The sequence below is a fragment of the Phyllobates terribilis genome, unplaced genomic scaffold (assembly GCF_046119375.1).
Source record: "Phyllobates terribilis strain yellow unplaced genomic scaffold, ASM4611937v1 Scaffold_2__4_contigs__length_985480577, whole genome shotgun sequence".
Taxonomy (NCBI): Eukaryota; Metazoa; Chordata; class Amphibia; order Anura; family Dendrobatidae; genus Phyllobates; species Phyllobates terribilis.
This window is the reverse complement of record NW_027362762.1, coordinates 175579990-175607010: the sequence shown is the minus strand read 5'-3', so window position 1 is coordinate 175607010 and position 27021 is coordinate 175579990. Positions and strand designations below refer to the sequence as shown.

Below are 27021 nucleotides of genomic sequence, written 5' to 3'. Positions count from 1 at the left end.
GATGTCATTGTGTGATGTCTGTTTGTGTGTGTGTGTGTGTGTGTGGGGGCAGATGTCATTGTGTGATGTCTGTTTGTGTGTGTGTGTGTGTAGGCAGATGTCATTGTGTGATGTCTGTTTGTGTGTGTGTGTGTAGGCAGATGTCATTGTGTGATGTCTGTTTGTGTGTGTATGTGTGTGTAGGCAGATGTCATTGTGTGATGTCTGTTTGTGTGTGTGTGGGCAGATGTCATTGTGTGATGTCTGTTTGTGTGTGTGTGTGTGGGCAGATATCATTGTGTCATGTCTGTTTATATGTATTTTTGTGTTTCAAATGTGTTTATGCGTGTATGTATATGTCTGTATATGTTTGTGTGTGTGCGTGACTGCGTGCGGCCTCCTGCTGAGTATAGTTGGCGCCGTGCGGCCTCCTGCTGTATCTGGGGGGGCACCGTGCGGCCCCCCGCTGTGTATAGATGGCTACGTGCGGCCCCCCGCTGTGTATAGATGGCTACGTGCGGCCCCCCTCTGTGTATAGATGGCACCGTGCGGCCCCCCGCTATGTATAGATGGCGCCGTGCGGCCCCCCGCCGTGTATTGATGGCGCCGTGCGGCCCCCTGCTGTGTAGAGATGGCGCCGTGCGGCTCCCCGCTGTGTATAGATGGCTACGTGCGGCCTCCCGCTGAGTATAGATGGCGCTGTGCGGCCTCCTGCTGTCTCTGGGGGCGGGGTGCTGTGCGGCCTCCCGCTGTGTATAGATGGCTATGTGCGGCCTCCCGCTGAGTATAGATGGCGCTGTGCGGCCTCCTGCTGTCTCTGGGGGGGGCGCCGTGCAGCCTCCCGCTGTGTATAGATGGCTACGTGCGGCCTCCCGCTGAGTATAGATGGTGCTGTGCGGCCTCCTGCTGTCTCTGGGGGGGGCGCCGTGCGGCCTCCCGCTGTGTATAGATGGCTACGTGCGGCCTCCCGCTGAGTATAGATGGCACTGTGCGGCCTCCTGCTGTCTCTGGGGGGGCGCCGTTCGGCCTCCCGCTGTGTATAGATGGGTACGTGCGGCCTCCCGCTGAGTATAGATGGCGCTGTGCGGCCTCCTGCTGTCTCTGGGGGGGGCGCTGTGCGGCATCTATACTCAGCAGGAGGCCGCACGTAGCCATCTATACACGTATACTCAGCAGGAGGCCGCACGTAGCCATCTATACGGTGCCATCTATACACAGCGGGAGGCCGCATGGCACCATCTATACACAGCAGGAGGCCGCACGTAGCCATCTATACACGTATACTCAGCAGGAGGCCGCACGTAGCCATCTATACGGTGCCATCTATACACAGCGGGAGGCCGCATGGCACCATCTATACACAGCAGGAGGCCGCACGTAGCCATCTATACACGTATACTCAGCAGGAGGCCGCACGTGTGTGTGTGTGTGTGTGGGGGCAGATGTCATTGTGTGATGTCTGTTTGTGTGTGTGTGTGTGTAGGCAGATGTCATTGTGTGATGTCTGTTTGTGTGTGTGTGTGTAGGCAGATGTCATTGTGTGATGTCTGTTTGTGTGTGTATGTGTGTGTAGGCAGATGTCATTGTGTGATGTCTGTTTGTGTGTGTGTGGGCAGATGTCATTGTGTGATGTCTGTTTGTGTGTGTGTGTGTGGGCAGATATCATTGTGTCATGTCTGTTTATATGTATTTTTGTGTTTCAAATGTGTTTATGCGTGTATGTATATGTCTGTATATGTTTGTGTGTGTGCGTGACTGCGTGCGGCCTCCTGCTGAGTATAGTTGGCGCCGTGCGGCCTCCTGCTGTATCTGGGGGGGCACCGTGCGGCCCCCCGCTGTGTATAGATGGCTACGTGCGGCCCCCCGCTGTGTATAGATGGCTACGTGCGGCCCCCCTCTGTGTATAGATGGCACCGTGCGGCCCCCCGCTATGTATAGATGGCGCCGTGCGGCCCCCCGCCGTGTATTGATGGCGCCGTGCGGCCCCCTGCTGTGTAGAGATGGCGCCGTGCGGCTCCCCGCTGTGTATAGATGGCTACGTGCGGCCTCCCGCTGAGTATAGATGGCGCTGTGCGGCCTCCTGCTGTCTCTGGGGGCGGGGTGCTGTGCGGCCTCCCGCTGTGTATAGATGGCTATGTGCGGCCTCCCGCTGAGTATAGATGGCGCTGTGCGGCCTCCTGCTGTCTCTGGGGGGGGCGCCGTGCAGCCTCCCGCTGTGTATAGATGGCTACATGCGGCCTCCCGCTGAGTATAGATGGTGCTGTGCGGCCTCCTGCTGTCTCTGGGGGGGGCGCCGTGCGGCCTCCCGCTGTGTATAGATGGCTACGTGCGGCCTCCCGCTGAGTATAGATGGCACTGTGCGGCCTCCTGCTGTCTCTGGGGGGGCGCCGTTCGGCCTCCCGCTGTGTATAGATGGGTACGTGCGGCCTCCCGCTGAGTATAGATGGCGCTGTGCGGCCTCCTGCTGTCTCTGGGGGGGGCGCTGTGCGGCATCTATACTCAGCAGGAGGCCGCACGTAGCCATCTATACACGTATACTCAGCAGGAGGCCGCACGTAGCCATCTATACGGTGCCATCTATACACAGCGGGAGGCCGCATGGCACCATCTATACACAGCAGGAGGCCGCACGTAGCCATCTATACACGTATACTCAGCAGGAGGCCGCACGTAGCCATCTATACGGTGCCATCTATACACAGCGGGAGGCCGCATGGCACCATCTATACACAGCAGGAGGCCGCACGTAGCCATCTATACACGTATACTCAGCAGGAGGCCGCACGTAGCCATCTATACACAGCGGGAGGCCGCACGGCGCCATCTATACACAGCGGGAGGCCGCACGGCGCCATCTGTACACAGCGGGAGTCTCAGTGCTTTGCAAGAGCAGTCAATAAATTCTGCTTGACTAATTCTGAGCACCATAAAGTCTGGTTCGCTTCTAACCTGCTGTCTTCATTTTCAGCTTGCTGAATTCTAGCTCATTTACTGTCATTCGAGACGATGCCTTTGCTGGTCTCTTTCACCTTGAATACCTGTAAGTGCTCCACTTAATGTCATATTTTTGTTTCTGTTCTTCTTCATCTTTTGGCATGTGCAATTGTATGAGCAAGTATTCATATGAATCTATGACCTACTTAAACCTTTGAGGACCTTAAATTTTATTCAATCAATTTTTTTTCCAGTTTAAAACTATGGGACATATATGTGCCTTGGTCCTCAAAGGGTTTTTAAAGGGGCTGCAAACATAAATACGAAAAAAATAATTCAATTAGTGCTTTTTGTGTTCATTTAATTTTTATTTGAAGTCCATTTTTTTTATATACCTTGAAATTAAGCCCTACCCCATGGAATGAAGCCCTACCTACATGACATCTGAGAGCTACATGGATCCCGCTTGTGAGGTGCCTGTCCGTCACTACTATTCAGTTTTAGGGTCCACTCACTAAGCCATATATTCTCTCATGCAAGAGAATAGGGCCAATTATGCTAATGACACTCGGCTCAAACTCTGTCAGAGCTTCAACTGAGTGTGATCCGATTCTCTCGCAGCATAGATATGGAGAAGATGGAGAACTTACTTTCTCCATCTTCTCCATAGTCTCTGTGAGTGTTCATCGGACTGCACTTGGATGACATCCGAGTGCAGTGTAATGTTTTACGTGCACCCATAGACTTGTATGGGTGCACATGGTCCGAATATCGAATGAGATTATTTTCTCATGCCAATGATCTGCACTGTCCCATAGTATAACATAGGGCCGAGTCCTATCCGATAAAACATCACATAGCATTCGGCCGTGTTATACGACAGTATGAGCGAGCCCTTAGAGTCAAGGAATATTTACATGCAGATGATGATATTACTCTCCAAGTGTATATTTTTTTAGGCGAGTTCATAGTAAATGTTTTGCCTTTTTGACATGTGATCAACTAAAGAACAAGAAAGATTTAGGACCTCCCCTATAGAGAAACGGAAAATAGTTTGGAGGACTAGCATGTCCTTTTTTATTTATTATGAGAAAATCATAAAAGATCCCGTTTTTTAACCATGCTGTGACTTTCTGCTGAGGGAGAGGGAGAGAGCTGCCCTATTCAGAGTCTGTAATAAGACCTGCTGACAAAAGCGTTGAAGATACAGTCTAATGTGAATTAACAATGAAAAAAAGTTAATTTCACAAATGGCTTGTATTTTTTTTAATACAAACTTTTTTGTCTTTACAGCTCCTTTAAAGGGAATCTGTCATCAGGTTTTTGCCACCTAATCTGAGAGCAGCATAATGTAGGGTTAGAGGCACTGATTCCAGTAATGTGTCACTTACTGGGCTGCTTAGTGTTGTTTTGATAAAATCATTGATTTGTCGGAAGGTAATTATCACTAGATGACTAGTAAGTTCTGTAGGACCCCACCCCCATCACTGATCAGTAGATTTCTGTGTACACTGAGCATGGGCAGAAAGCTGCCAATCAGTGGTGTGGGCGGGGCTATACAGAGCGCAGCATTCAGAGAGCTGCTAGATCTGCAGCAGATAAAACGGTGATTTTCTCAAAATGACAACAAGTAGCTGAAAAAGTGACACATCGCTGGAATCAGGGTATCTGCCCCAATATTGTGCTGCTCTCAGATGAGGCAGCACAATTAATATTGTGCCAAATTAATTTCCCGTGAACTATCACATGATCTATCACAGGGGATCATGTGACATGTCACGTGATAAATCAGGTGGGGAGGGGGCCCGCGCCTTCTAAACTGCCCGGGGCCCTTGCTACTCTTAATCCACCCCTGTATATAAACAATTGATGGCTCCCAGGGGTGTCATCAGTAATTGGCAAAATAAGATATACAGTTTATAGCACACGTCCCCTCAGCATGTTAATTTTTTCCCCCATTTTTTGTTGAATTTTAATATATTTCAATTTTGCCTATCTACATACTGATGGCACCCAGGGTGCTATCTTAACATAAAGAGATAAGCAATTGCTACTCATCATATCCTATGATAAATAGTGGCAAATACAAATTATTTTAACCATTACCTCATCATATGAATTTTTAATCAAGACAAAAGTTAAATTTTAACCGTTACACCTTCCTGGGTTTTTCCGTTTGTGCGATTTCGTTTTTTGCTCCCCTTCTTTCCAAAGCCTTATTTTTTTATTTTTTTTTATTTTTCCGTCAATATGGCCATGTGAGGGCTTTTTTTTTGTGGGACGAGTTGTACTTTTGAAAGACATCATTGGTTTAACCATATCGTGTACTGGAAATTGGGAAAAAAAAATCCAAAAGCGCTGAAATTGCAAAAAAGTTCAATTCCACAATAGTTTTTTTTTTTTTTTTTTTTACCATGTTCACAAAATGTTAAAACTGACCTGCCATTATGATTCGCCAGGTCCTTACAAGTTCGTAGATACCTAGTGGTGGAAAAACAATCCAAAGTTTGTAAAAAAAAAATAATAAAAATCGCGCCATTTCCCGAGACCTGTAGCGTCTCCATTTTTCGTGATCTGGGGCTAGGTAAGGACTTAATTTTTGCGCGCCAAGCTGACGCTTTTATTGATACCATTTTGGTGTAGATATGATGTTATGATCGCCCGTTATTGCATTTTATTAAAAACTTAATTCTGGTGTTCTGATTTTTTTTCTCGTTATGTCATTTACTGATCGAATTAATTTTTTTTTCATATTGATAGATCGGGCGATTCTGATAGCGGCGATACCAAATATGTGTATTTTTTATTGTTTTATTGTTTTATTTTGAATGGGGCGAAAGGGGCTGATTTTTATATATACAGTATATATTTTTTTTTACACTTTTTACTGGCTTCAATAGTCTCCATGGGAGACTTGAAGCTCCGATCTTCTGATCGTCTGTGTTACACATAGCAGGGCATCTGCCCTGCTATGTGTTGCAGAAATACCAATCTGCTATGAGTGCCGATTGCAGAAATAGTTGCAGAAATACCAATCTGCTATGAGTGCCGACCACTGGACGGCGCTCATAGCAGATTGGCTATGACAACCACAGGGGTTTGTGCGAGCCGATGGGTGGTGTTTGTGAAGCTCTTCCGGTGCGGCCATGTTAAATGCCGCTGTCGGAGTTTGACTGCGTTATTTAACATGTTAACAGCAACGGGTGGATCACGATTACACCCGCAGCTGTTAGGGACGCATGACAGCTGATCAGATCACCTGCTGTGTGCCGGAAAAGATGCGGACTCAACGCTGGAGCCAGCGCCACAGGGAGAAAGACGACCTTGGACTTACCTATACGTCCAAGGTCATTAGGGGGTTTTAATGACCTGATAGAGAGGGGTAATATTCAGTGAGGCTCGATCCTTCAGGTTTGTGTTCATATAACTAGCAATCTAATCTCCATAAGTGTATACCTAAAAATGAAATCAGGAAGGAGGTCACAACTAGTGATAAGCAAGTATGTTCTGTTAACCCTTTCGCCCAGCATGCTCAGGTGCTCGCCGAGTATCTTCAGCGTGCTCGGGTGTTATGTTTTAGTCACTCCGTGCTCATGATTTGTGACTGTTTGACAGCTTTAATACATGTGAGGAATTTCTAAGAAACAGGCATTCCTCACATGTATTAAAGCTGTCAAAAAGTCGCAAATCATGAGCACGGAGTGACTAAAACATAACACCCGAGCACGCTGAAGATACTCGGGAAAACACCCGAGCATGCTCGTAAATCTCAAGTAACGAGCATGCTCGCTCATCACTAGTCACAACTATAACAAATGAGAATTACCAATGGATGCTAATTGGGGTCAACTAACAAGCACTTATCCTGAAATGAGTGAATATGGTGATAAATATAAAAAGCATACTCCACATTTACATTTTGGAGGAAAAAAAAGTCTAAAAGTAGAAATTCCCTTTACTTCTATATAAAACATTTAACGGATTATGGTTGAAATTTCGCTATATAAATACTGATGAGAGATCTCAGGAAAGTTCTAGCACCGTAGCACCATAGTGCCCCTCACATCTGTTTCTTCCTTCCTGTAGCAACAGAGTCAAATAGATTCTTACATTTCCAGCTTGTCTTACAGCAATAGGTGTCGTCTCGGAATATCTTGCCTGCATGTTCCATATTTTGTCTGCACTGCTTTCCATATTTCAGGCCTATTACACCACAGCAAGTCATCCAATTCTCTAAAATTCCCAGTAATTTACATGACTAGGGTCGTAAACAGCGGAAGTGTCCTGGGCAGGGCGCTGCTGAGGTACTCTGGCGCCATCTACAGGCTAACTGAAGATAAAAAACTATACTAAAATTTAAATTGCTATTTAAAAAAATGCTTAATGGTAACCTATCACCTGATTCATGCTGCCCAAACAACAGGCATCACGAATCACAGCCTGGCTGCGCGATTGCAGACAGGTATATTGTTTCTGAGACGCTGAGTTGTTATAGAGAAAACACAGTTGAAAGATCCTGCCATAGGGATAGATGAGGCTAGTACAGCGCCACCCCTGGCCGGCTTCTCCCAATGCTGCTCTGGGTGATTGACAGGTCTTTTACTATAGAGCTAGAAGGCAGGACAAAGAAGCACAATAGGGTCTTATCATTATGCTAACCTGGTTAGGTTAAAAGCACTAGGGAGAAAATAGTGCAAATAGGGTCTTATCCGACGGGCAAATGAAAGCGATTTGTTTGAATAAAACCGCATGTTTGAAAACAGAAGTCTTCTGTGCACGGCAGATATCAACAAATTAACCTGATTAGGTTGTGATCACACAAAAATTCTATAGCATATGATCCCAGCCGCCGCAGGTCCGCCAGTCCTTGGACCAAATATGAACGTAGGTAAAGGAGATTATGGATATTCCATGCTGCTGGTTGGTGGAATAGCAATTCAAGGTGCACACAGGAAGGGTATGTGGTTTTTTATTTGTCGACGCGTTTAAGATAACATACTTCTTCTTCAGGACAAAAAAACAGCAGCGCAGAACATCCACATCCTTTATTTAAGGTCTCTTGCTATGGAAGATCCCTGTCAATCACCTGAAATAGAGCTGGACGGGTGCAGCACTGGACCAGTCTGGTCTCCAGGTATGGTCCCAGCTGGATCTGTAAAATATATCTTCTCTGGAACGCTGAAGTGTTTCAGAGGAAAATATACCTGTCCGCAATCGTGACAGGTTCCCTTTAACTTATTATATTGAAGCAATTTCCCAGCCAGAATCCACTTGGTAAGTTATGTGGGAGGTTCCCTTCTAGCTCTAGGAATATAATGGTGAAGTCCCAAGCTACCGCATCCAAGCTGAGATTTGGAGAGATACATATATTTTTATTTTTGTTTGTATTGTATTGTATTAGAAAAATCATTCATACCTGTTTAGATGGGATATCATGTAGTTCAAGGTGTCATGGTTTGGTTCTGGGAGATTTCTCACCAGCTCTTTCATGATTTGCACTTTTTCATCGACATCAGAAATTTCTGTTCAGAAAAAAAAAGGCTGATAATTTACTGTATATTTGCTGCATTTTTTAGGTGCGGATTACATGAGTGATTAGTTTACAGTACAAATTAATAAAGTTAATTTTATTCACCAAAAACTCTACAAGAAATGCTGAAGAAACACAACAGAAATGTTATGCTGAGTTTTTACAGTAATTTTTGCAGTTTCTCATTGCTTTCCATGGGTGAAAAAACGCGGCAAAAATGATGAACAAATTGATGTGCTGCAGATTTTCCTCAAATTCAGTCAGGGAAAAAATGCTGCCTGTGCATGAGATTTATGAAATCTCATAGCTTTTGCTGGCACTATAAAATACAGCTTTTCTGCTGAAAAAAAGCAGCAAACAATGATGCAAAAACACCACGTGTGAACATAACCTTCCTGGGTTCCTTGCAATATTTGTGGTTCTAGACCAGTAAGTGGTATAATTATACAAGTTACAGTGGGCCCCATAGTCTAATGGGCTCCCAGGCCGACCTGTCACATCAGGCCCTTCATACAAGGTCTGATGATGCCCAGCATAAGGAGATTGTGTGCAGCGGTGCAAAAAAGGTCTTGACACTAGACAGCATTAGCGTGCTGCGTCACATACCGTGCCTGACGCTGGCTACCATCAGGACATGTGTGCAGTGCCATGAGCTGAGGGAAAGACAAGAAATAATAATAATAATCTTTATTTATATAGCGCCAACATATTCCGCAGCGCTTTAAGAAAGTAAGTACATCATTTTTCCTGTCACATCTGCTGACTTGAAGGTCTGGAAGTCTAAATTAAGGGTCTGATCTAAGTAAGATATACTTAGATTTAGGGGTACATACAAACTCCTTGCAGATGTTGTCCTTGGTGGGATTTGAACCCAGGACCCCAGTGCTGCAAGGCTGCAGTGCTAACCACTGAGCCACCGTGCCACCCATGCTTCATGTTGTGAAGATGAGGAAGGGGATGGCGCTTGAAACAGAAGAAAGAATCAATCGGTAAGTATTTTAATACTTGCTCTGGGCAGGAAAACTATGTCTAGGCGATTAATTAGTAAAAAAAAATCTGGAGTGCTACGCTAAGGGACTAGTATCCGAATTATTTGTATTGCCATTTTTACCTTGTTCAAACTGTTTTATTGTTAACCACAACAACAACAAGCATTTGTAATGCATTTTTCTTAAAGTGTAGTGATTATTAATACTTGTGCATAACCAATAGTAACCTTTAAAAATAATTGGTAGGCGTAAACTTTTTTTATTATTATTATTATTATTATTTTAAAGGTCCCTTATGCTAAAAAAGTTGGGAAACCCTGATAATATGTATATTTTATTACATGATGATGGTTACATATATAAAATCTACTTACGAGCCGCTGCGATAAATTGATCAAACAGACAGAAAGGGATGACAGGCTCCGGAAGTTCCCGGAAGAACATTTTCAGAGCCCCCGTAATGACATGAATATCGTCCCAATCAGGACTGTTCAAATCCAACTTCTCCTCTGCATCATCAAAAAATATAAAGTTTAATGACAGTTTAAAGACAAAGCCTTCAGTAACATGAGACAGACATCAGTGCTGCCGCCCTACAGGAATACCCCGATAATGACGTACGGCGCCAATGTCCTAGCTGAAACAACACCCATTTCTTATTCACTTCCAAACCTGTAATCTGCAGTTTACATTCAACTCTGGGGTTTTTTTTTCACCTTTTTGATTTCTAATGCTATAAATTTGGAAAATGAGACAAGTAAACGTCATCATATTGGGTATACACTAGGGGTCATTTCACAGATTTGCATATATTTCTGTAACTGAAAATCGGTTTCATTCATCTGGATGCGGTTGTTTCAATGGCAAGAACATGGATTTCTGTCTGCCCCACTTTAGATCAATAGGATTATTTTAGCAATTTCTGAAACACTTTACCCGTAAAGGATTTTTGCCACTAGACATTTCTGGCATATCCACAGAATGATGGGATATTTATCAAACTAAATGCACAATTAGCATAATAATAAATTGCATTACTAGACCTTGCACCATTTTTATGCGTTTTAGAAACGTTCTGCTTTTTGTCTGCCATGAAAGTGTGATTTTGCGGTAAGGGGCGTGGTTAATAAAAAAAAAGGGGTGTGGTCTAACATATGACAGCGGGGCAAAAATATTGTGTTGCACATTTCTGAAATAAACTAGGCCCATTAATAGGTGGTGTAAACTTAGATTAGATAGTCTAAAAATATGCCAGATTTATCAACATAAACCATTATGATCAATATGGTGCATTTTAAGATTGTCTAGTTTAAAGAGAACTTTACATATATAAAAAAAAACTCTATTAACCTATAGGGTTAATCTGCAGGTTAATAATGTTCTGATGCTCCCCGACGCCCATGCTGAGAGCCCCACTGCCAGGCGGAAATTAACTTTATTCCTCTTTGCAGACTAGGGCTTTCAGTCATAGGGGTGCGGCCGGCACAGTTTCAGTCACTGCTCAGTGCATAGTGAGCGGTGGCTATAACCATGACCAGGCACTGACTGTCAGTCAACTGTCTGTTTTATCTACTGCAGATCTTCCAGCCCTCTGAATGCTGAGCTCTGTATAACCCCGCCCACATCACTGATTGACAGCTTTCTTTGTATACTGTGCATAGGCAGAAAGTTTCCAATCAGTGGTGGGGGCAGGGTTAAATAGACCTTATGAATATAGAGGACTACATGCCAGCAGTTTTACTCGTCCTCTACTGATTATCTCCTGTTATAAAACTGATTTTATCAAAACTACAGCAAGCCGCCCAGTAAGTGACACATTGCTGGAATCAGTGTCTCTGACTCTACATTAGGCTGCCCTCAGATTAGGTTGGCAAAAACTTGGTGACACATTCCCACTTGGTGACACATTTGCACTGTCTAAAAATTTGACAGCATTGATAAATATGCCTGAACATGTCCCGCACATATACTGGAATTATAGGAGTGCCATGTTTGCATTTATTGCATATAGACAGAGGCTCAATTAGCTATAATAAGTAAAATATAGTACACATGTATGTATACTGTAATGGGAGAATACATTGAGTTAATCGAGCAACACATCATAACGATAGACAAAACACAGATTGTTAGCTGCTCAAGAAGAAGAGGCCATTCTGAGACATATCACTATAGCACAAATATAACATTAATGCACAGACAAATAAATATCCATCGTAAAGCATTATTGCACTACACAAGAAATACACAGATGTAGTGTACCACCACAGTCTGCTTCAACTGTACAAAAATGGTATGTGGATAGTACAGCAACATGTATCATGAGGTATCGTAAAATACCGCTCTGGAAATCGATCCTGAATCTAAAAGTCTGTTTACAAGGGCAGATTTCAGTTAAACAATGAAATTGGAGATCGTTTGACACTTTCAGGAGTGACGATTTTTCGCTTTTGACGTATCCGTTTGGGGCTTGTCTTTTGTGTAACAAGTTGCAGTTTTAAATGGCATTATTCATTATACCATATAATATACTGAAAAACCGCGAAAAGTAAGGTGAAAAGGAGAAATGAAAAACAATTCCACCATTGTTTTTTGGATTCTGTTTTTATGGCGCTCAGCGTGCAGTAAAAATGATCTGACAATATGATTCTCCAGGCCAGCACAATTACGGCAATACCAAATGTAGACAATTTATTAAAAATTTTAGTGTTTAAAAAAAGTTTAATCTTTGTAAAGAAAAAATTCTTAAATTGCTCCTCTCCAGTCCGTCCTGAATGCAGCAACCAGGGTCGTATTTCTGTCCAGCCACTTCACCGATGCCTCCATCTTGTGCCACTCATTACAATGGTTGCCATTCGCTACAGAATGCAATACAAACTTATCTCTCTCACCCATAAAGCTCTCCACAGTTCTGCGCCACCCTATATCTCATCTCTGTCTATCACCCTACCAGTGCTCTTCGCTACGCCACTGATTTACTAACATTCTCTAGAATATGAACTTCCCAATTCCCTTTTTCAAGACTTCTCTCATGCTACGTCAGTTTTCTGGAATGCACTACCCTGGACGACCCAACTAATACCTAGCCCCCACGATTTTAAGCGTGCGCTTTAGACAGGCCTATCAACTCAATTCACTAACCTAACTCTCCCCTGTTCCCTCTTTCTATATTTTCCTCAGAACCTGGTCCCTCCTATTCATCTGTCTCCACATCCTCCATGCCACCCAATAGCACTTGGTAACTATACTTAGACAGACAGATACTGGCTGATGACCGGCTTATGGAACTTTATATCATAACTACTATTTATTATAATGATGGCTGGGCCATGCATGACAAGAACGTTCTGCCTATTGTATCCCCCCTATTTCCTCACAGAGTGTAAGCTTGTAAGCAGGACCCCAGTCCTCCTGTAACTGTTGATCTATGTGTTACTCTGTGATGTCTTTATTTTTTTGTACATGTCCCCACTTAATTGTAAAGTGCGGCAGAACATGTTGGTAATAATTATTATTATTACTGTCTGAATTTTCTGATACTTGTAGCTTTTTATTTTTTCGTCAATAAAGCTGTGTAAGAGCTTGTTTTTTGGGCACTGAGCTGTAGATTTTATTGAATTTGGGTAGATACGGCATTTTGATTGCTTTTTACTACTTTTCGGTGGCATTGCTGTGATAGATTCTGGCATTTCAGGTTTTTTTTCTTTTTAGTTTACCATACTGTTTAAATCATTTTAACACTTCGAAAGATGGGACTTTTATGGACATGACAATATCAACAATGCTTTTTTTCAAATTTTGAATGTCTTTATTTTGTAACGGGAAAAAGGGGGGGTGACAAACTTTTTTTTTTTCCACTTTTTTTTACCTTCACTTTCTTTTTTAGCCCATTTAGGGTACAGAAGCATGTGTATTCACTCATACTTTATACTGCAATACAACAATACAGTTATACAGTGTAATTGACATTCTCCTAATAAGCCCATCTCTCTGCTGAGGTTTTATAGGAGGACAAAAATGGCAATTAAAACACATTGCTTCCCCAGGAACATGTAACATAGCCAGTGTCTGCTTGGTATATCGCAGGCTCAACACCTGAGCCCGCTTCATACATCATAACCTGTGATGAAAATGTATGTTACAGGTCATTAAAGGGCTAAATTCACATTCTATAAGATCTGATTAAAACTGTATGGGTACGATTGTTGAATTGGGAATAATAATTCTTATGAACATGCTTTGGTAGATTATCAGCCCGTATAAAATAACTATAATTTATAGATGTCAATCAGAACTCCTGCCTGTATGAAGTGTCATGGGTTAAAGAAATGGTCCAGAACATAAGTTGTACCAGAGGTGAGGGAGTGCTGCAAGGTATAAGCAGGGCCGGACTGGTCATCTGGCAATTCTGGCAAATGTCAGATGGGCCAGTGCCAGCTGTGTTCAACTCCTTCATTTAGTGACTCAGCCAGCCCAGCAAGAGCAGCCGACACATAGACAGTAGAGCAGTATTGTGACAGTCACGCTCAGGTGAGTTCTGCAGATTACAAGCCCCCACATTCAGGCTGTGATTAGAGCTTCTCTGAGTGTGAAGCTGTTATGTCTGTCAGCTCCTGTCTCTTTGATCTGCTGCTCCACTCTCACTCCTCTGATCACTGTCCTATGTTTATAGAATCCGTCTGCACAAGACAGTGGATTTAACCTTTTGCTGCTTCCTTCAGCTGACTTAGAGAACTGTGTTTTTAGCTAGGTAGTGAAAGGGTTAAATCTTGAGCCTTGTGTAAATGGCTTTTACAAACTGAAGACAGTGATAAGATGTGAAGAGGTCAGTGCTGTTCCTTCTGAGAGTCTGTGAAGCTGTGCCACACAGTCCTGCTCACAACAGCCCCCAATACATACTAAAGGCAACCTGACTGCTACCCTAGCCCCCTAAACCAGTGTCACCATTGACACTTTGCAAATTTTGCACATGTGGACATTTTTCTACATCTCTGGGAACATGCAATGAAGTTGAGTGTACATACCCCGACTTCATTGGCGCTGCCAGAGAGGAAGCAGTGACACCAGACTCGCCCAGCAGCAATGTTTGCAAAGAGCTGGCGGCGTGCACAACAAGACGGAGGATTTGTCCAGGGAAATCAATACCCCCTGATTTAGTCAGCCACTAATTTACATAGCTCGATAACATGTTTAACCCCTTCTAAGTCCCCATGTTCCCCCTTGTAAAATAATAACACCTATACTCCCCTCCGGGGCAGGGAGCAGTTCCAGTGGTGTCAGCACTGGCTCTTCCAGGGATTGCTTAACATTGTTACGTCATGCGATCCCTGTGGCCAATCATTGCTGGCTTCACTCTCCTCGCTTTTGGATAAATCCAGACTTCCATAGGAAGCAAGAGCTGGGGCTGCCCTCTCACCTCCTTCAGATGTCAGTTACATCCAAAGGAGGGGAGAGGGAAGCAGTCGCTGAACTGCCACAGGGATCGCCTGGAACGGCGCCAGCATCGGAGGTGAGTATAAGTGTTATTGTTTTACTGGGAAAAATAAAATAATAGTAATTGAGAAGGGGTTCAAGTAGTGGACAACCCCTTTAGTATTACATTAATCATCAATAACTAAATTTCAGATAGTGGTATTCTGACTTTACAGCAATTTGTATCCTGTAAGGCCATATTCACATGGTCAATATTTTGCCAGTATTTTATATCATTACTTGTAAACCAAAACCAGAACCGGGTGATAAATGCAGAAGTGGTGCATGTGTTTCTATTATGCCTTTACTCTGATTGTTCTTCTCTTCGTTTAGCTTAAAAATACCGATGTAAAATACTGACCAAATACTGAACATGTGAACGTGACCTAAACGTGATATATATCTCGAGCGATCCACAAAAACTGACGAACATACATCACATTCACTTCATAGCAAGTGGGCCTGTGTGCTCTCAAATGCCAGGGCTGAATTTCAGTCCTAGTCAGACCCTGCTCCCATTATCTGAATGCAAGGAAGAGTGTGAACTTGTGCTAATTGTGCAGTAACACTTTGTTACTCTGTTCAGTCCTGTTTTCCAGCAAAGGGTTAGAAAAGTCTCCATATCTGGCTTCATAGTTTGATCATAGATGCTGGATACTGATTCCCAAGAAAATCCCATTAACTCAAGATTGTGAAAGGAACACACAAAACACTTTTATTGGATGTTAAATTGGCTGAATTTTATTACAATTCACATTATTATTATTTCATTCAGTGTCTGAAATTTAGAATTAGCCAATTTTTATGAAAAAGACACTGAAAATGGCAAACTTCCGACTCACGAAGAATCACCCTTCAGCACTCAGGAGAGGAAAACCCCCTGTGGAGGAAACCTCAAGGGAACCATGGCTAGAGGACTGCCCTTTCCTTGGGCTTAGAAGGTTAATGCCAACAAGTAGCAGGAAATTGTACCAGAATTTGTACATTGCATCATATTTACTGTGAGACGTAATATACATCCACTATAGAAATGATAGCAGTGACATCACATAGTCACACAAGTTACACATTACATCTGCAGAAAACAGACAGTAATGGAGAAGGTCAAAACAGGTGCCCTGTGTGAGCACCGTATCGAGAAGCCTAATGCGACCTCTCCAGGCCGTACACATAAAGGTGAAGGCGGCTAGTACCGGACGTGAGGGAGATCTGGCTGCAACATTTGTCACCCCATTGATCGCTAGGTTAAGTTTGATCTGGCTGGCTAGGCGGCATGGCTGATCTGGCTGGCTAGGCGGCATGGCTGATCTGGCTGGCTAGGCGGCATGGCTGATCTGGCAGGCTAGGCAGTATCTCCTTCCTCCATTATAGATTGTGGAGTGATGAAGCTCGAGGTCTCCAGACACATCAAGTATGGCACCTCATACAGCTGAATGACCTGTGGTTCCAGAATCTTCTTTCATATCATAGATGTATGTGTTTATGACATCAGAACAGTTGCCGTAGTTACCACAGGTGTTTATCACTGGTGCTTCATTGGCTAGAAAGTCCCTGTTAGTGTTCTAAAGAATTAACCCTTGAATGACTGGCATTGTGCATTTCTCTAGAAGTCTGTAAAATAAACTTGTCACATATTTTAAAGCTGACCTAAGTCTAATTAGTGATCACATCTACAGATCTTATGTGTAACAAGCACAATAATTCCCTTAAGCCAGGGGTGGGCAAATAATTTTCCCAAGGGGCCATATGGGAGACTGTAACTGTTGTGGAGGGTCAAACCAATAGGTTGAAATTAATTCTGCTCAATATTAATATAAACATATTAATTATAATTTTATATTAATTGTATGTCTTCATATTGAGCAAAATTAAGTATGCTGATATCCCCTATATACCATATGATCCCCCACACAGCCTCCCTATATACAGCTATCAAATATCAAAAGACTGACCATCACTTCCAAAACAGAAAACTAGTGTGTACAGATGCTTACTAAGAGTAGCCATCTCCACAAATAACTAACAAATAAAGTAGCACTCTGTAGCGCTATAGCATGCAAACATGAAATATATGAAATTTGAATTGCATTACTGCTCTAGAAAATAGAAATAACTGAGAATTCTTAGCGCATAAATTGGCCAATTCATGTGTACCCGGCAGCCACGGCTTTCTGACTGAGCACTCCACCCCTAAGCCTCAGGCAGTTTTAATTATAGCAGGATCCCACCTTCCCATATACATGTAAACTTTACTCTAAGAGAGGATTCAGACTAGGTAGGCTCCCAGCAACGAGAGTCGCCTTACCATGGCTGCCGGGTACACATGAATTTATGTGCTAAGAATTCTCAGTTATTTCTAGAGCGGGAATGAAATTCAAATTTCATATATTTCATGTTTACATGTTTATTCCCTATATATAGCGTCAGCCTCCACGCAGCCTCCCTATATGCAGCGTGAGCCCTACATACCCTCCCTATATACAGGGTGTGAGCCCCACACAGCCTCCCTATATACAGCATGAGCCCAACATAGCCTCATAGTCCGTGCGCTAGACTGGAACAGCCAGATAGTCGGATGTGGTCCACAGGCCGCACTTTGCCCAGGTCTGCTTTAAGCCCTACTAAATGCATAAATGTACAATATGAGTACAGAGCAGTCCCATAGAGAATGAATAATACTGAGGTCAATGTAGTTAGATAAAGAAGTAGAAAGCCAAACCAGAGTGAGTGTTTCCCATGACACAATACAGCGTACACAGCAGGGGAATGGCATGGATGGGTGTCGCCCACAAAAGAAGCCACTCCTAAAGCCTTGGCACAAAAAAGCCAGCTTTTGAGTTGCCTGGGCCCATGCTGAAAAATATGAAGACTACAAGAACTCTATACTCTGGAGTGTTGAGACCAAAGTAAATGTTCTTGTAAATGATGACTTCAAAACTGTATAGCATCACAAAGGTGAGAAGTACAAAGAAAAATGCATACTGCTAACAGTGAGACATGATGGTGGCAGTGTATGACTGCTGCTGGTGTCGGGAAGCTACATTTCATTGATGGTATTTTGAACTCACAGATGTACTGCTTTATATTGAAAGAGAAGTTGCTACCATCACTCCGTGCCCTTGGTAGATGTGCACTTTTCCAACACAACAATGATCCAAAATACGCATTTAAGTAAATTTCATATGCAGCTTCATTTAACTCTGCCAAAGTGGCCAGAGCTGAGTTGGAACAGGGGTAAGACGCCGCAGCTCGCCTAATTCATGATGAGCTGTAATGCCAGTATGTAATGCCAAAAATTTTACTCCAGTTCACACACAGCACTTATCAGATGCAGGCATGTGCCTTTTAATGAATCCAGCACCTCTGACTCCAGCACACCCCCTCATCAAGCCCTGCATGAACAACCCTGGTCTTTATGAATCAAGGCCATAGTAGCTGCTCTCTGGCCTAGAAGGGTTTGCCCACTATTCCGACAGCCCCTTCTGAATGCCTATGTCTTCCCCCCCAGGAAAATATTAACACTTATACTCACCTTCGATCCCGGCTTCACTCTCCCATCCGTTGGACATAATTGACATTCGGAGGAAATGAGAGAGCTGCAGCTCTCGCTTCCTCCAGGTGACTGATTTGTCTGCAGGGATCTTGTATGTCACATGAAACCTGGGAGAGCCAGTGCTGACATTGCTGGAACTGCGCTGACACCGGAGGCGAGTATAAGTGTTAATATTTTACTATGGGGGAAACATAGGGATTGAGAAGGGTGGTCTGAGTAGTGGACAGTCCCAGTAAAAGGAACCTGTTAAATATAATAATAGCGACAATTTATTCAATTAAGGCCACATTCACGCATCTGTGTGTCGCGGTCCGAATACAGACCATAATTCAGGAACGACCTACAGGTCCTTTGACCCAAAACTGACAACCTCATAAGCATATACAGTATGAGGCTGTAAAGTTCAGGTCAGGGGACCTGTGGCCGGTTGGTGAATAGCTGGCTGTACTCAGCCTGTGACATATAGATGTGCTGCTCTCTGTTCCTCCGGATGTATGTGATACGTCTGAAGGCGGGTAGAGTGAAGCCAGTGCTGACGTAGCATTGGTACGCGATCCGAGTGCTGACACCGCTGGAAAGGCGCCGGTACTGGAGAATAACATAAAGCTTTATTATTTTTTTAAAGTAGTGGGCAACCGTTTTTTAAAGTGGTTATCCAACACACTAACGCAAGTGGTGTAACAAGTAAAGCAAACTTAGACACGACCTGTCAGTGTTCTACGATTTGGGTTGAGGACATTTATTGTATGTGGGCTGGTGAGTTTTGTGTGTCAGGGCTGCTTTTTAATCCCAGTCCGGTCTTGGGTATGAGAGAGATGCCATGGACATGTGTGAAGTTGTGTAGCTAACTCAAATTCACTTGTGGAAGAGTACAGAAGAGTTTTCAAACCTGAGACACGGATTATTTTTGCTTAGGATAAAAGGTAAAAGATTCGGGAAATCAAATCCCCAACAACGTCAATTAAAGTGGATTCTTAAAGGGAAACTATAACCAGGTTTTGATACCTCATCTGAGAGCAACACGATGTAAGGGCAGAGACCCTGAATCCAGCGATATGTAACTCACTGGGCTGCTTGCTGCAATTTTGATAAAATCAGTGTTATACCTGTAGCAGATTAGCAGATGTACTAGTTCTCTGAACGCTGAGCTCTGTATAACCCACCCACAGCAGTGATTGGCAGTTTTCTGTGTCCAGAGGGCATAGGCAGTATGCTGTCAATCAGTAGTGGGGTGGGGTTGGGCTATGTTGCAGCAGATTTACTAGTCCTTTAGTGATAATCTCCTGCCGATAAAACAGTGATTTATCAAGACTACAGCAAGCAGTAAAAAAAAAACTACAGTAAGTGATACCTCACTGGAATCAGTAGCTTTGTCTCTACATTATACTGCTCTCCGATTACGTGACAAAGCAGACAAATTCCATTAAAACGTTAAAGGGGTATTCTCATGTTATTAAATGAATTAGTTAATTCGACAGCATGAAAATAAGCAGGTTTGCTTTTGACTTGCATTTTTTATCTGCTGTGGATCTCTGACTGTGAGAGCTTTTATCTTACATAGTGTACAGCTTGTTACCAAGAAGATTGACCAAAAGAGCCTGACCAGTATGTGCAGGTAGTAGCTACATTCCTGGTTGAGGAATAAACTTCTGACATCCCAGTCATCTCTTTCCAGCCCATTGAAATTTTTATACCGCAGTTATCTGCTCACCTTCCTTCCCCCCTCTGTCTCAGCTCCTGACTAGCTACTTGTCAGTCCTGCATAATCACAATCCCCGGCCCCCAACATCAACAATTTCAAGAACAGTTCATCTAATCACTGCTCTCACTTTCTTGAGCCATGTGCTTGTTGAAATGCCCTGTTATTTCTATATGAAAATATAGTGATGACAGTGTAGACTTCAAAACAAAGAAAGTAGCAGAAGGAAACTGACCAGAACTGCCACTCAAAAAGCTGTGCCCACTCACAACAACCAGGAAGTAAGGAAACTGCAGAGCTGTGAGCTGCTCAAAAAACAATTTGAGAGCAAACCTTTAATACACAAGTATAATCATTTTGTATAAGTTTTTATAGGGCTGTGACATCTTCTGACCAATCTAAACAGCAAAAAAAAAGTTGGTATAAAACATACAATTAGAGCAAAGCTGACAATAGCTTTGTACACTTAGACGCACGTATTGCAGATATTGCAGCAAGGCAGTGTAGGGTTACTGGGCATATCAGCTGGCACGTGCACAAGCTTGGCTGCGGGACATAAAGATCTACCTTGGGTGAGTTGTTCCGGAAAAAGATATCGTCCATCTGTTGTTACTGCCCTTTCTGTAAAATAATATGTCGTCTACTGATCAATTACGGATATTTGGGTAATACAGTGAATCCCAGTTTCCACCTGGGAAAGACTGACTGATACAGTTTGATTTATTTCAATGAAGAGTCAGTTCACACTGAGTTTATATTTTTACAAAGATTTTGAAACAGATCAAAATCCACATTAAAAACCACTTAAAAGGATATGTTCACACAATTTATTTTTATGTGGCTTGAAAAATCCACATCTAAACAAAGATTTTAAAAGTCAAATGAACACACTTTCTGGAGCTGCTTTCATGAGGATTTTAAAGATTTTTTTTCAGTGTGGCTTTGATGCATTTTTAATCATAATATGAGATGTAGCTATAGGTTTTTGGCGCTTTTCCACTGCAAAAAAACATGACAAATACATAAGAAACCACAAGAAAAACACGCGTTTTGCGCAGATTTACATGTAGAAAACACGCCAAATAATTGACATTACACTTTTTTAATATGCATTAAAAATGTGTGGAAAATAATGCAACTTGTGCACCTTTTCTCATTGGAAGAATTGAAAGCAAATTTGAAGCGTTTTCTTTCATGTGGATTTTGGTGCAGAATCGGTGGCAAAAAACACATAAAAAATCTCTGTATGAACATACCCAAATATTCTATGAATACTATTATGATGTGGATTTTGAAGTGGGTCTGGTTCCATATCCAGGTTAAAATACTCAATGTGAACAAATCCTAATAGTAAAATGTCAAAAACTAAAATTAACTGAGAAGCCACAAGAACTCATTGTACTACAATGATCTGACCACATGAGACCACTCACCTCTGTCTACAATGAACCTCAGTTTCTGTATGATGGATAGATTTCCGTTAACCCTGTATATCCCATCTACATCCAGCCCTAGAACAGACACAACAACAATTGTGTTACCAGATATTTATTGTGTAAGTGAAAAACAAAACCATGTTATAGGTAAAATATTTTGTATGCACCTTTTATATTTACTGCTTCTATGCAAAGTCGCACAAACTTTGGGATTGTACTGCGCTCACGACAGCAAAGAGCATCCAACCGGCAGCCAAATACTTGATCTACAGAACACAACAAGTTATACTGTGGAAAGTACATGTGCTAAAAGAATATTCCTTGTGACAAGTGTACTCTTTAAATTTTACAATTTTAAAATATGTACATAGATTTTATTTTTATTTATTAATTCCGTCTACAACAGTTTTCTAGTGTAAAAAAAAAAACGTATTGTGCGCATCATATTTTGTAACAATTTGTCAGTATTTTACTTCTTCCACTACAAACGAGTTTCCTGTAAAGAAGTGGGTGGAGCTTAAAGGAAGGGGCGTGTCCTCTCAGGGTCCAATAAATTACTTTTTTTTCACATTTTGGAGTATCCCAAGATTTAGAGTTTGGTGAAATATTTTTAGATATATCTATATATCTGGTATATGAACTTATAATACCATTTGCCCTTTTAATTATTAAATGGATTTTCCCTCGAACAAAGTTCTATTAATTAATAGATCTTGGAATAAAAATGAGTTCCAGAATTTTATTTGTTAAAAAAAATTAGATAATCTGTTAAATGTGCCCCTGCTGTGTACTGTGTACTGTCTGTGTCTGGCCGTACAGGAACATGGTCTGATCATACTACATCTCCTGGGCAGGGAAGGAAGCAAAAGACTATACAGACAGGACAGCACGGGATCACAGCTGATTCTTTCTGTGAGGCAAACATTTCTCTGCCTGTTTTTAAGCACTGTTTTGCCTCACAGAAAAAAAAATAGCTGTGATCCCTTGTTGTCCTGTCTGTATACTCTTTTGCTTCTTCCCCTGCCCAGGAGATGTGGTATGATCAGACCATGTTCTGTACGGTCAGACACAGCCATTACACAAGACACAGCAGGGGCACATTCATAAGATTATCTCAGCACAGGAACATTTTTTTACAATACATCCAAGTGTGAAATGTATTATTTATTCAAAGATCTATTAATTAAAATGTCAATTAAAATTATGTTTGTTCGTGGGAAAACCCCTTTAAGTCATTTATGCTGACAAAATGGGTGCTTACTGGATACTCAGTGCACATGATCCTCTGTAAATATGAAAAATTTGTGCATTTTAATTCCAGGAAATTATCAATTATCACACAAGATATTTCATTTGTTTCTATGAAAGTCATTCTGATCCAACTGGCCTACCACATTCTGATCAAGTAATTATATTAATATACAATGAGCTGCTATAGAACAAAATAGCTCATGAGTCCAAATTTATTCAGTCTCCACTCATTCAACCTGACTGACAGTTGCAGCTTGTACTGAGCAGTGTGAGATCTCAGCAGCAGGAGGGGCACTGAGGACCTAAGTAGGTATAGATTGAACTTTAACGTTCAGAAAGAATTAAACAGACATATTGACATGAATTATCACAATAAGTGCACCAGCCTTATCAGATCTAAGAGATATATTAAGTAATTTATGCAATTTGTATTGTAAAATCTGGCAACTGATCCATTTTAACCAGCTAAGAAAGTGGCCATCTAGAGAATGTAAGAAGTGCATTTTTACCAATCAACTTGAGTTGATTCATTCACAAACTAACCTTTAATAAGACCTTTCTCTTGTAAGGTCTGAAGAGGAGGCCTCTTTAGTAACATCTTCTTTAACCTATGTTTTACTTTTTTTTTATCCACACCGCCAACATTATTGCTCACCCAGGATACTGCATAAGAAACATCAGGCATATGAGTACATGAAAATAATAAAAATGTTCAAGTTATGCACCAAATGTTTTATCATCATCTTCTGTAACATACAGAATGTGAATAAATCAGAAAGATACTACAAATCTATTTGTGGAGGGGGCTTGGCCATTACCATACAGTGCGCACTACTGAATGACCTCAAACAGTCTGTTCAGTGGATTCAATGGCACTGTGTGGGTTATGACAATAGGGAATCTAAAGAGATTTAAAGACAGTCTGTCCAATAATGAAACCAATTTTAGTAAAAATGTATGAAGCATCTCCATTTTTTGCCATCTGGGCCAGGAAGTCTATCCTGCAGACTTGGATAGCTGCGAGTGACCCATCTCATAGGATGCTCTTAGGCGAGCTCTCCATCATATTACAGGTGAACTGAAGGAGGATGTTAAAAAAGGTAAACATTTTGAAAAGACTTAGAGGGTTGTTCCACTACTTTAATATTGATGATCTATCGAAAGTGGGTGGATAATGATGGATCTGCATCTCCCGGCAGTGGCCACTACAAGGTTGATGGAGCTGTGCTGTTCAGCTCTGCAACTGCTAATATCCGTTCGTCACCGGCAGTGAGAGCGGCTTATCGGTGGGGGAGATGGGTGTCACACACCGATCTGATAATGAATGATGATCTCTCCTAGGGATAAGTCATCAATACAAAAGAAATGGAGTAACCCTTTAATTATTGAAGGCAAAAAAAAATCTCTATTAGGCTGTGTTCCCATGATGAGTTTTTACCGCTGCATATTTTCACTGCATCGACAACGCAGCGTCTTACAGTTCCAGCAAAGTGGATGGGATTTATAGAAATCTTATGCCCACTGTACTTCTTTTTTACTCAGCGTAAACTGACCTGCGGTGCGAGTTTCAAATCCACAACTTCTCTTGCGGGTTCGCTGAGGTTTACGTGCAGATCTTTTACATAGACTTGCATGAGACGCGGAAAATCCGCAAGTAAAAAACATACCAGAATTTTTAGTGTGTTTCCACAGCGGAAAAGCATAAAAAATCCATGTAATCCACACATGACAATATCAATAAAGTTTTCTCAAATCCAAATACCAGGAAGCATGAAAAACAAAGCAGCTTTATGTACAACATGACACACAAACAAGAGGCAAAACACACAGCGTCAATAACACAATAAAAAACGCATGTAACTGAGTTTAAGGCTACGTTCCCACGATCAGTATTCGGTGAGTTTTTGATGTTGCAGAATTTCTGCACCTATTATATAAATTAGGTTACTTGCGTTTTTTTGATTGCATTTTTGTGTGCTTTTTTTTCAACATGCGTTTTTATCGCGTTTTTGACGCTGCATTTTTTGTCTCTTTTTGGGGTGTCATGTTGTTAATAAAGCTGCTTTGTTTTTGAAACTTCCTGGTATTTGACTTTCTTAGCTGCGGATTACATGCGTTTTTTATGCATTTCCGCTGCATTTTATACCTGTGGATTTTCAGTATCTAATGCAAGTCTACGGGGAAATTCCGCACAGAAAACTCAGCGTGCTCACAAGAGAAATTGACATGCTACAGATTGGAAACACGCACCGCGGGTCAGTTATAATAATAATAATAATTTTTATTTATATAGCACCAACATATTCCGCAGCACTTTACAATTAAGTGGAGACATGAACAGACAATAAATTCAATACAAAGTAAGACAGTTTAAACAGTTATATTAGGAGTGAGGTCCCTGCTCGTAAGCTTACAATCTACAAGGAAATGGGGGGACACAATAGGTGAAAAGTGCTTGTTATTTCAGGTCCAGAAATTATAATAAGTAGGGATTTTCATATAAAGCTGCATGGTCCGGTCATCAGCCAGTATGTTTAAGTGCAATACTTGAGTACCGAGTGCAGTTGTCGTGTATATGGAGGGTGTGGAGACAGATGAAGAGTAGGGAACAGATTCTGAATAATATTTAGAAGGAGGGAACAGGGGAAAGTTAGTTTACTGAGTAGTTGAGGTGGTAGGCTTGTTTAAAGAGATGGGTTTTTAAAGCGCACTTGAAGACATGGGGGCTAAGCATCAGCTGGATCGTGTGGGGTAGTTCATTCCAGAGAACTGGCGCAGCACGAGAGAAGTCTTGAAGACGGAGGTGCAAGGTTCGGATTATGGGGGATGTTAGTCTTAGGTCATTTGTAGAACGGAGGGCACGTGTAGGGCAATAGACAGAGATGAGAGAGGAGATATAAGGCGGTGCAGAACTGTGGAGAGATTTGTGGGTTAGAGCGATGAGTTTATATTGGACCCTGTAGCGAATGGGTAACCAGTGTAATGACTGGCACAAGATGGAGGCATCAGTGAAGCGGCTGGACAGAAATACGACCCTGGCTGCCGTATTCAGGATGGATTGGAGAGGAGTAAGTTTGGTAAGAGGGAGACCAATCAGAAGAGAGTTGCAGTAGTCCAGACGAGAGTGAATAAGAGCGACAGTAAGAGTTTTAGCAGTTTCAAGGTGAGAAAAAGTCGGATTCTGGAGATGTTTTTAAGATGCAAATGACAAGAGCGAGTGAGTGATCAGATATAGGGAGTAAAGGAAAGGTTAGTGTCAAATATGACTCCAAGGCAGCGGGCGTGCTGCTTGGGAGTTATGGTTGAACCCTCCAAGGTAATTGCAATGTTAGGTAGAGTTAGGTTAGTAGAGGGGAGAAATATAAGAAGTTCAGTTTTGGAGAGATTAATTTTAAGATAGAAGGAGGACATGATGTTACAGACAGCAGACAGACAATCCTTGGTATTTTGTATTAGTGTGGGGGTGATGTCAGGGGAAGAAGTGTATAGTTGGATGTCTTCATCATAGAGATGATGCTGGAACCCAAATCTGCTGATTGTTTGTCCAATAGGGGCAGTGTATAGAGAGAAGATGAGGAGGCCTAGGACTGAGCCCTATAGTAAGGGGACTAGGAGAGGAAGAGGAGCCAGCAAAAGATACAGTGAAGGAGCAGTCAGAGAGGTAGGAGGAGAACCAGGAGAGAACAGTGTCCTTGAGGCCTATAGAGCGGAGCATAGTGAGGAGGAGCTGGTGATCCACAGTGTCAAATGTGGCAGAGAGATCCAGGAGAATCAGCAGGGAGCAGTGACCTTTGGATTTAGCTGTTAGTAGATCATTAGAGACTTTAGTGAGGGCAGTTTCAGTGGAGTGTAAAGAGCAGAAAACAGATTGTAGAGGGTCGAGAAGAGAGTTATCTGAGAGATAGCGGATTAGATGGGAGTGGACCAAGCATTAGAGGAGTTTGGAGATGAATGGAAGAGTAGAGATAGGTCTATAGTTAGCAGTGCAGTTCTGGTCCAGGGATGGCTTTTTAAGTAAAGGGGTTATGATGGCATGTTTAAATAAGGAGGGAAAAATACCTGAAGAAAGAGTGAGGTTAAATATTTTAGTCAGGTGAGTGGTGACCACCGGTGAGAGAAACTGCAGGATAAGAGAGGGAATGGGGTCACTGTTGAAGTTTGTAGGCCGAGAAGAAGCG

At 42.3% G+C, this 27021-nt stretch overlaps 1 protein-coding gene across 4 annotated transcripts in view; it reads right to left on the bottom strand.

Annotated features, from left to right (window-relative positions):
* Positions 1-27021, bottom strand: part of ARHGAP9 (Rho GTPase activating protein 9) — a 218773-nt gene that overhangs the window by 16130 nt on the left and 175622 nt on the right. For 3 of the 4 annotated variants that reach the window (XM_073663315.1, XM_073663317.1, XM_073663318.1), the window contains 6 exons: positions 23387-23506; positions 21760-21858; positions 21590-21667; positions 20724-20777; positions 9807-9941; positions 8330-8435 (listed from right to left, as the gene is read on the bottom strand). In XM_073663315.1, the coding sequence (XP_073519416.1) occupies positions 8330-8435; positions 9807-9941; positions 20724-20777; positions 21590-21667; positions 21760-21858; positions 23387-23506 (592 nt within the window). The remainder of the gene's footprint in view (positions 1-8329; positions 8436-9806; positions 9942-20723; positions 20778-21589; positions 21668-21759; positions 21859-23386; positions 23507-27021) is intronic. The other variant, XM_073663316.1, reaches the window with a different exon arrangement.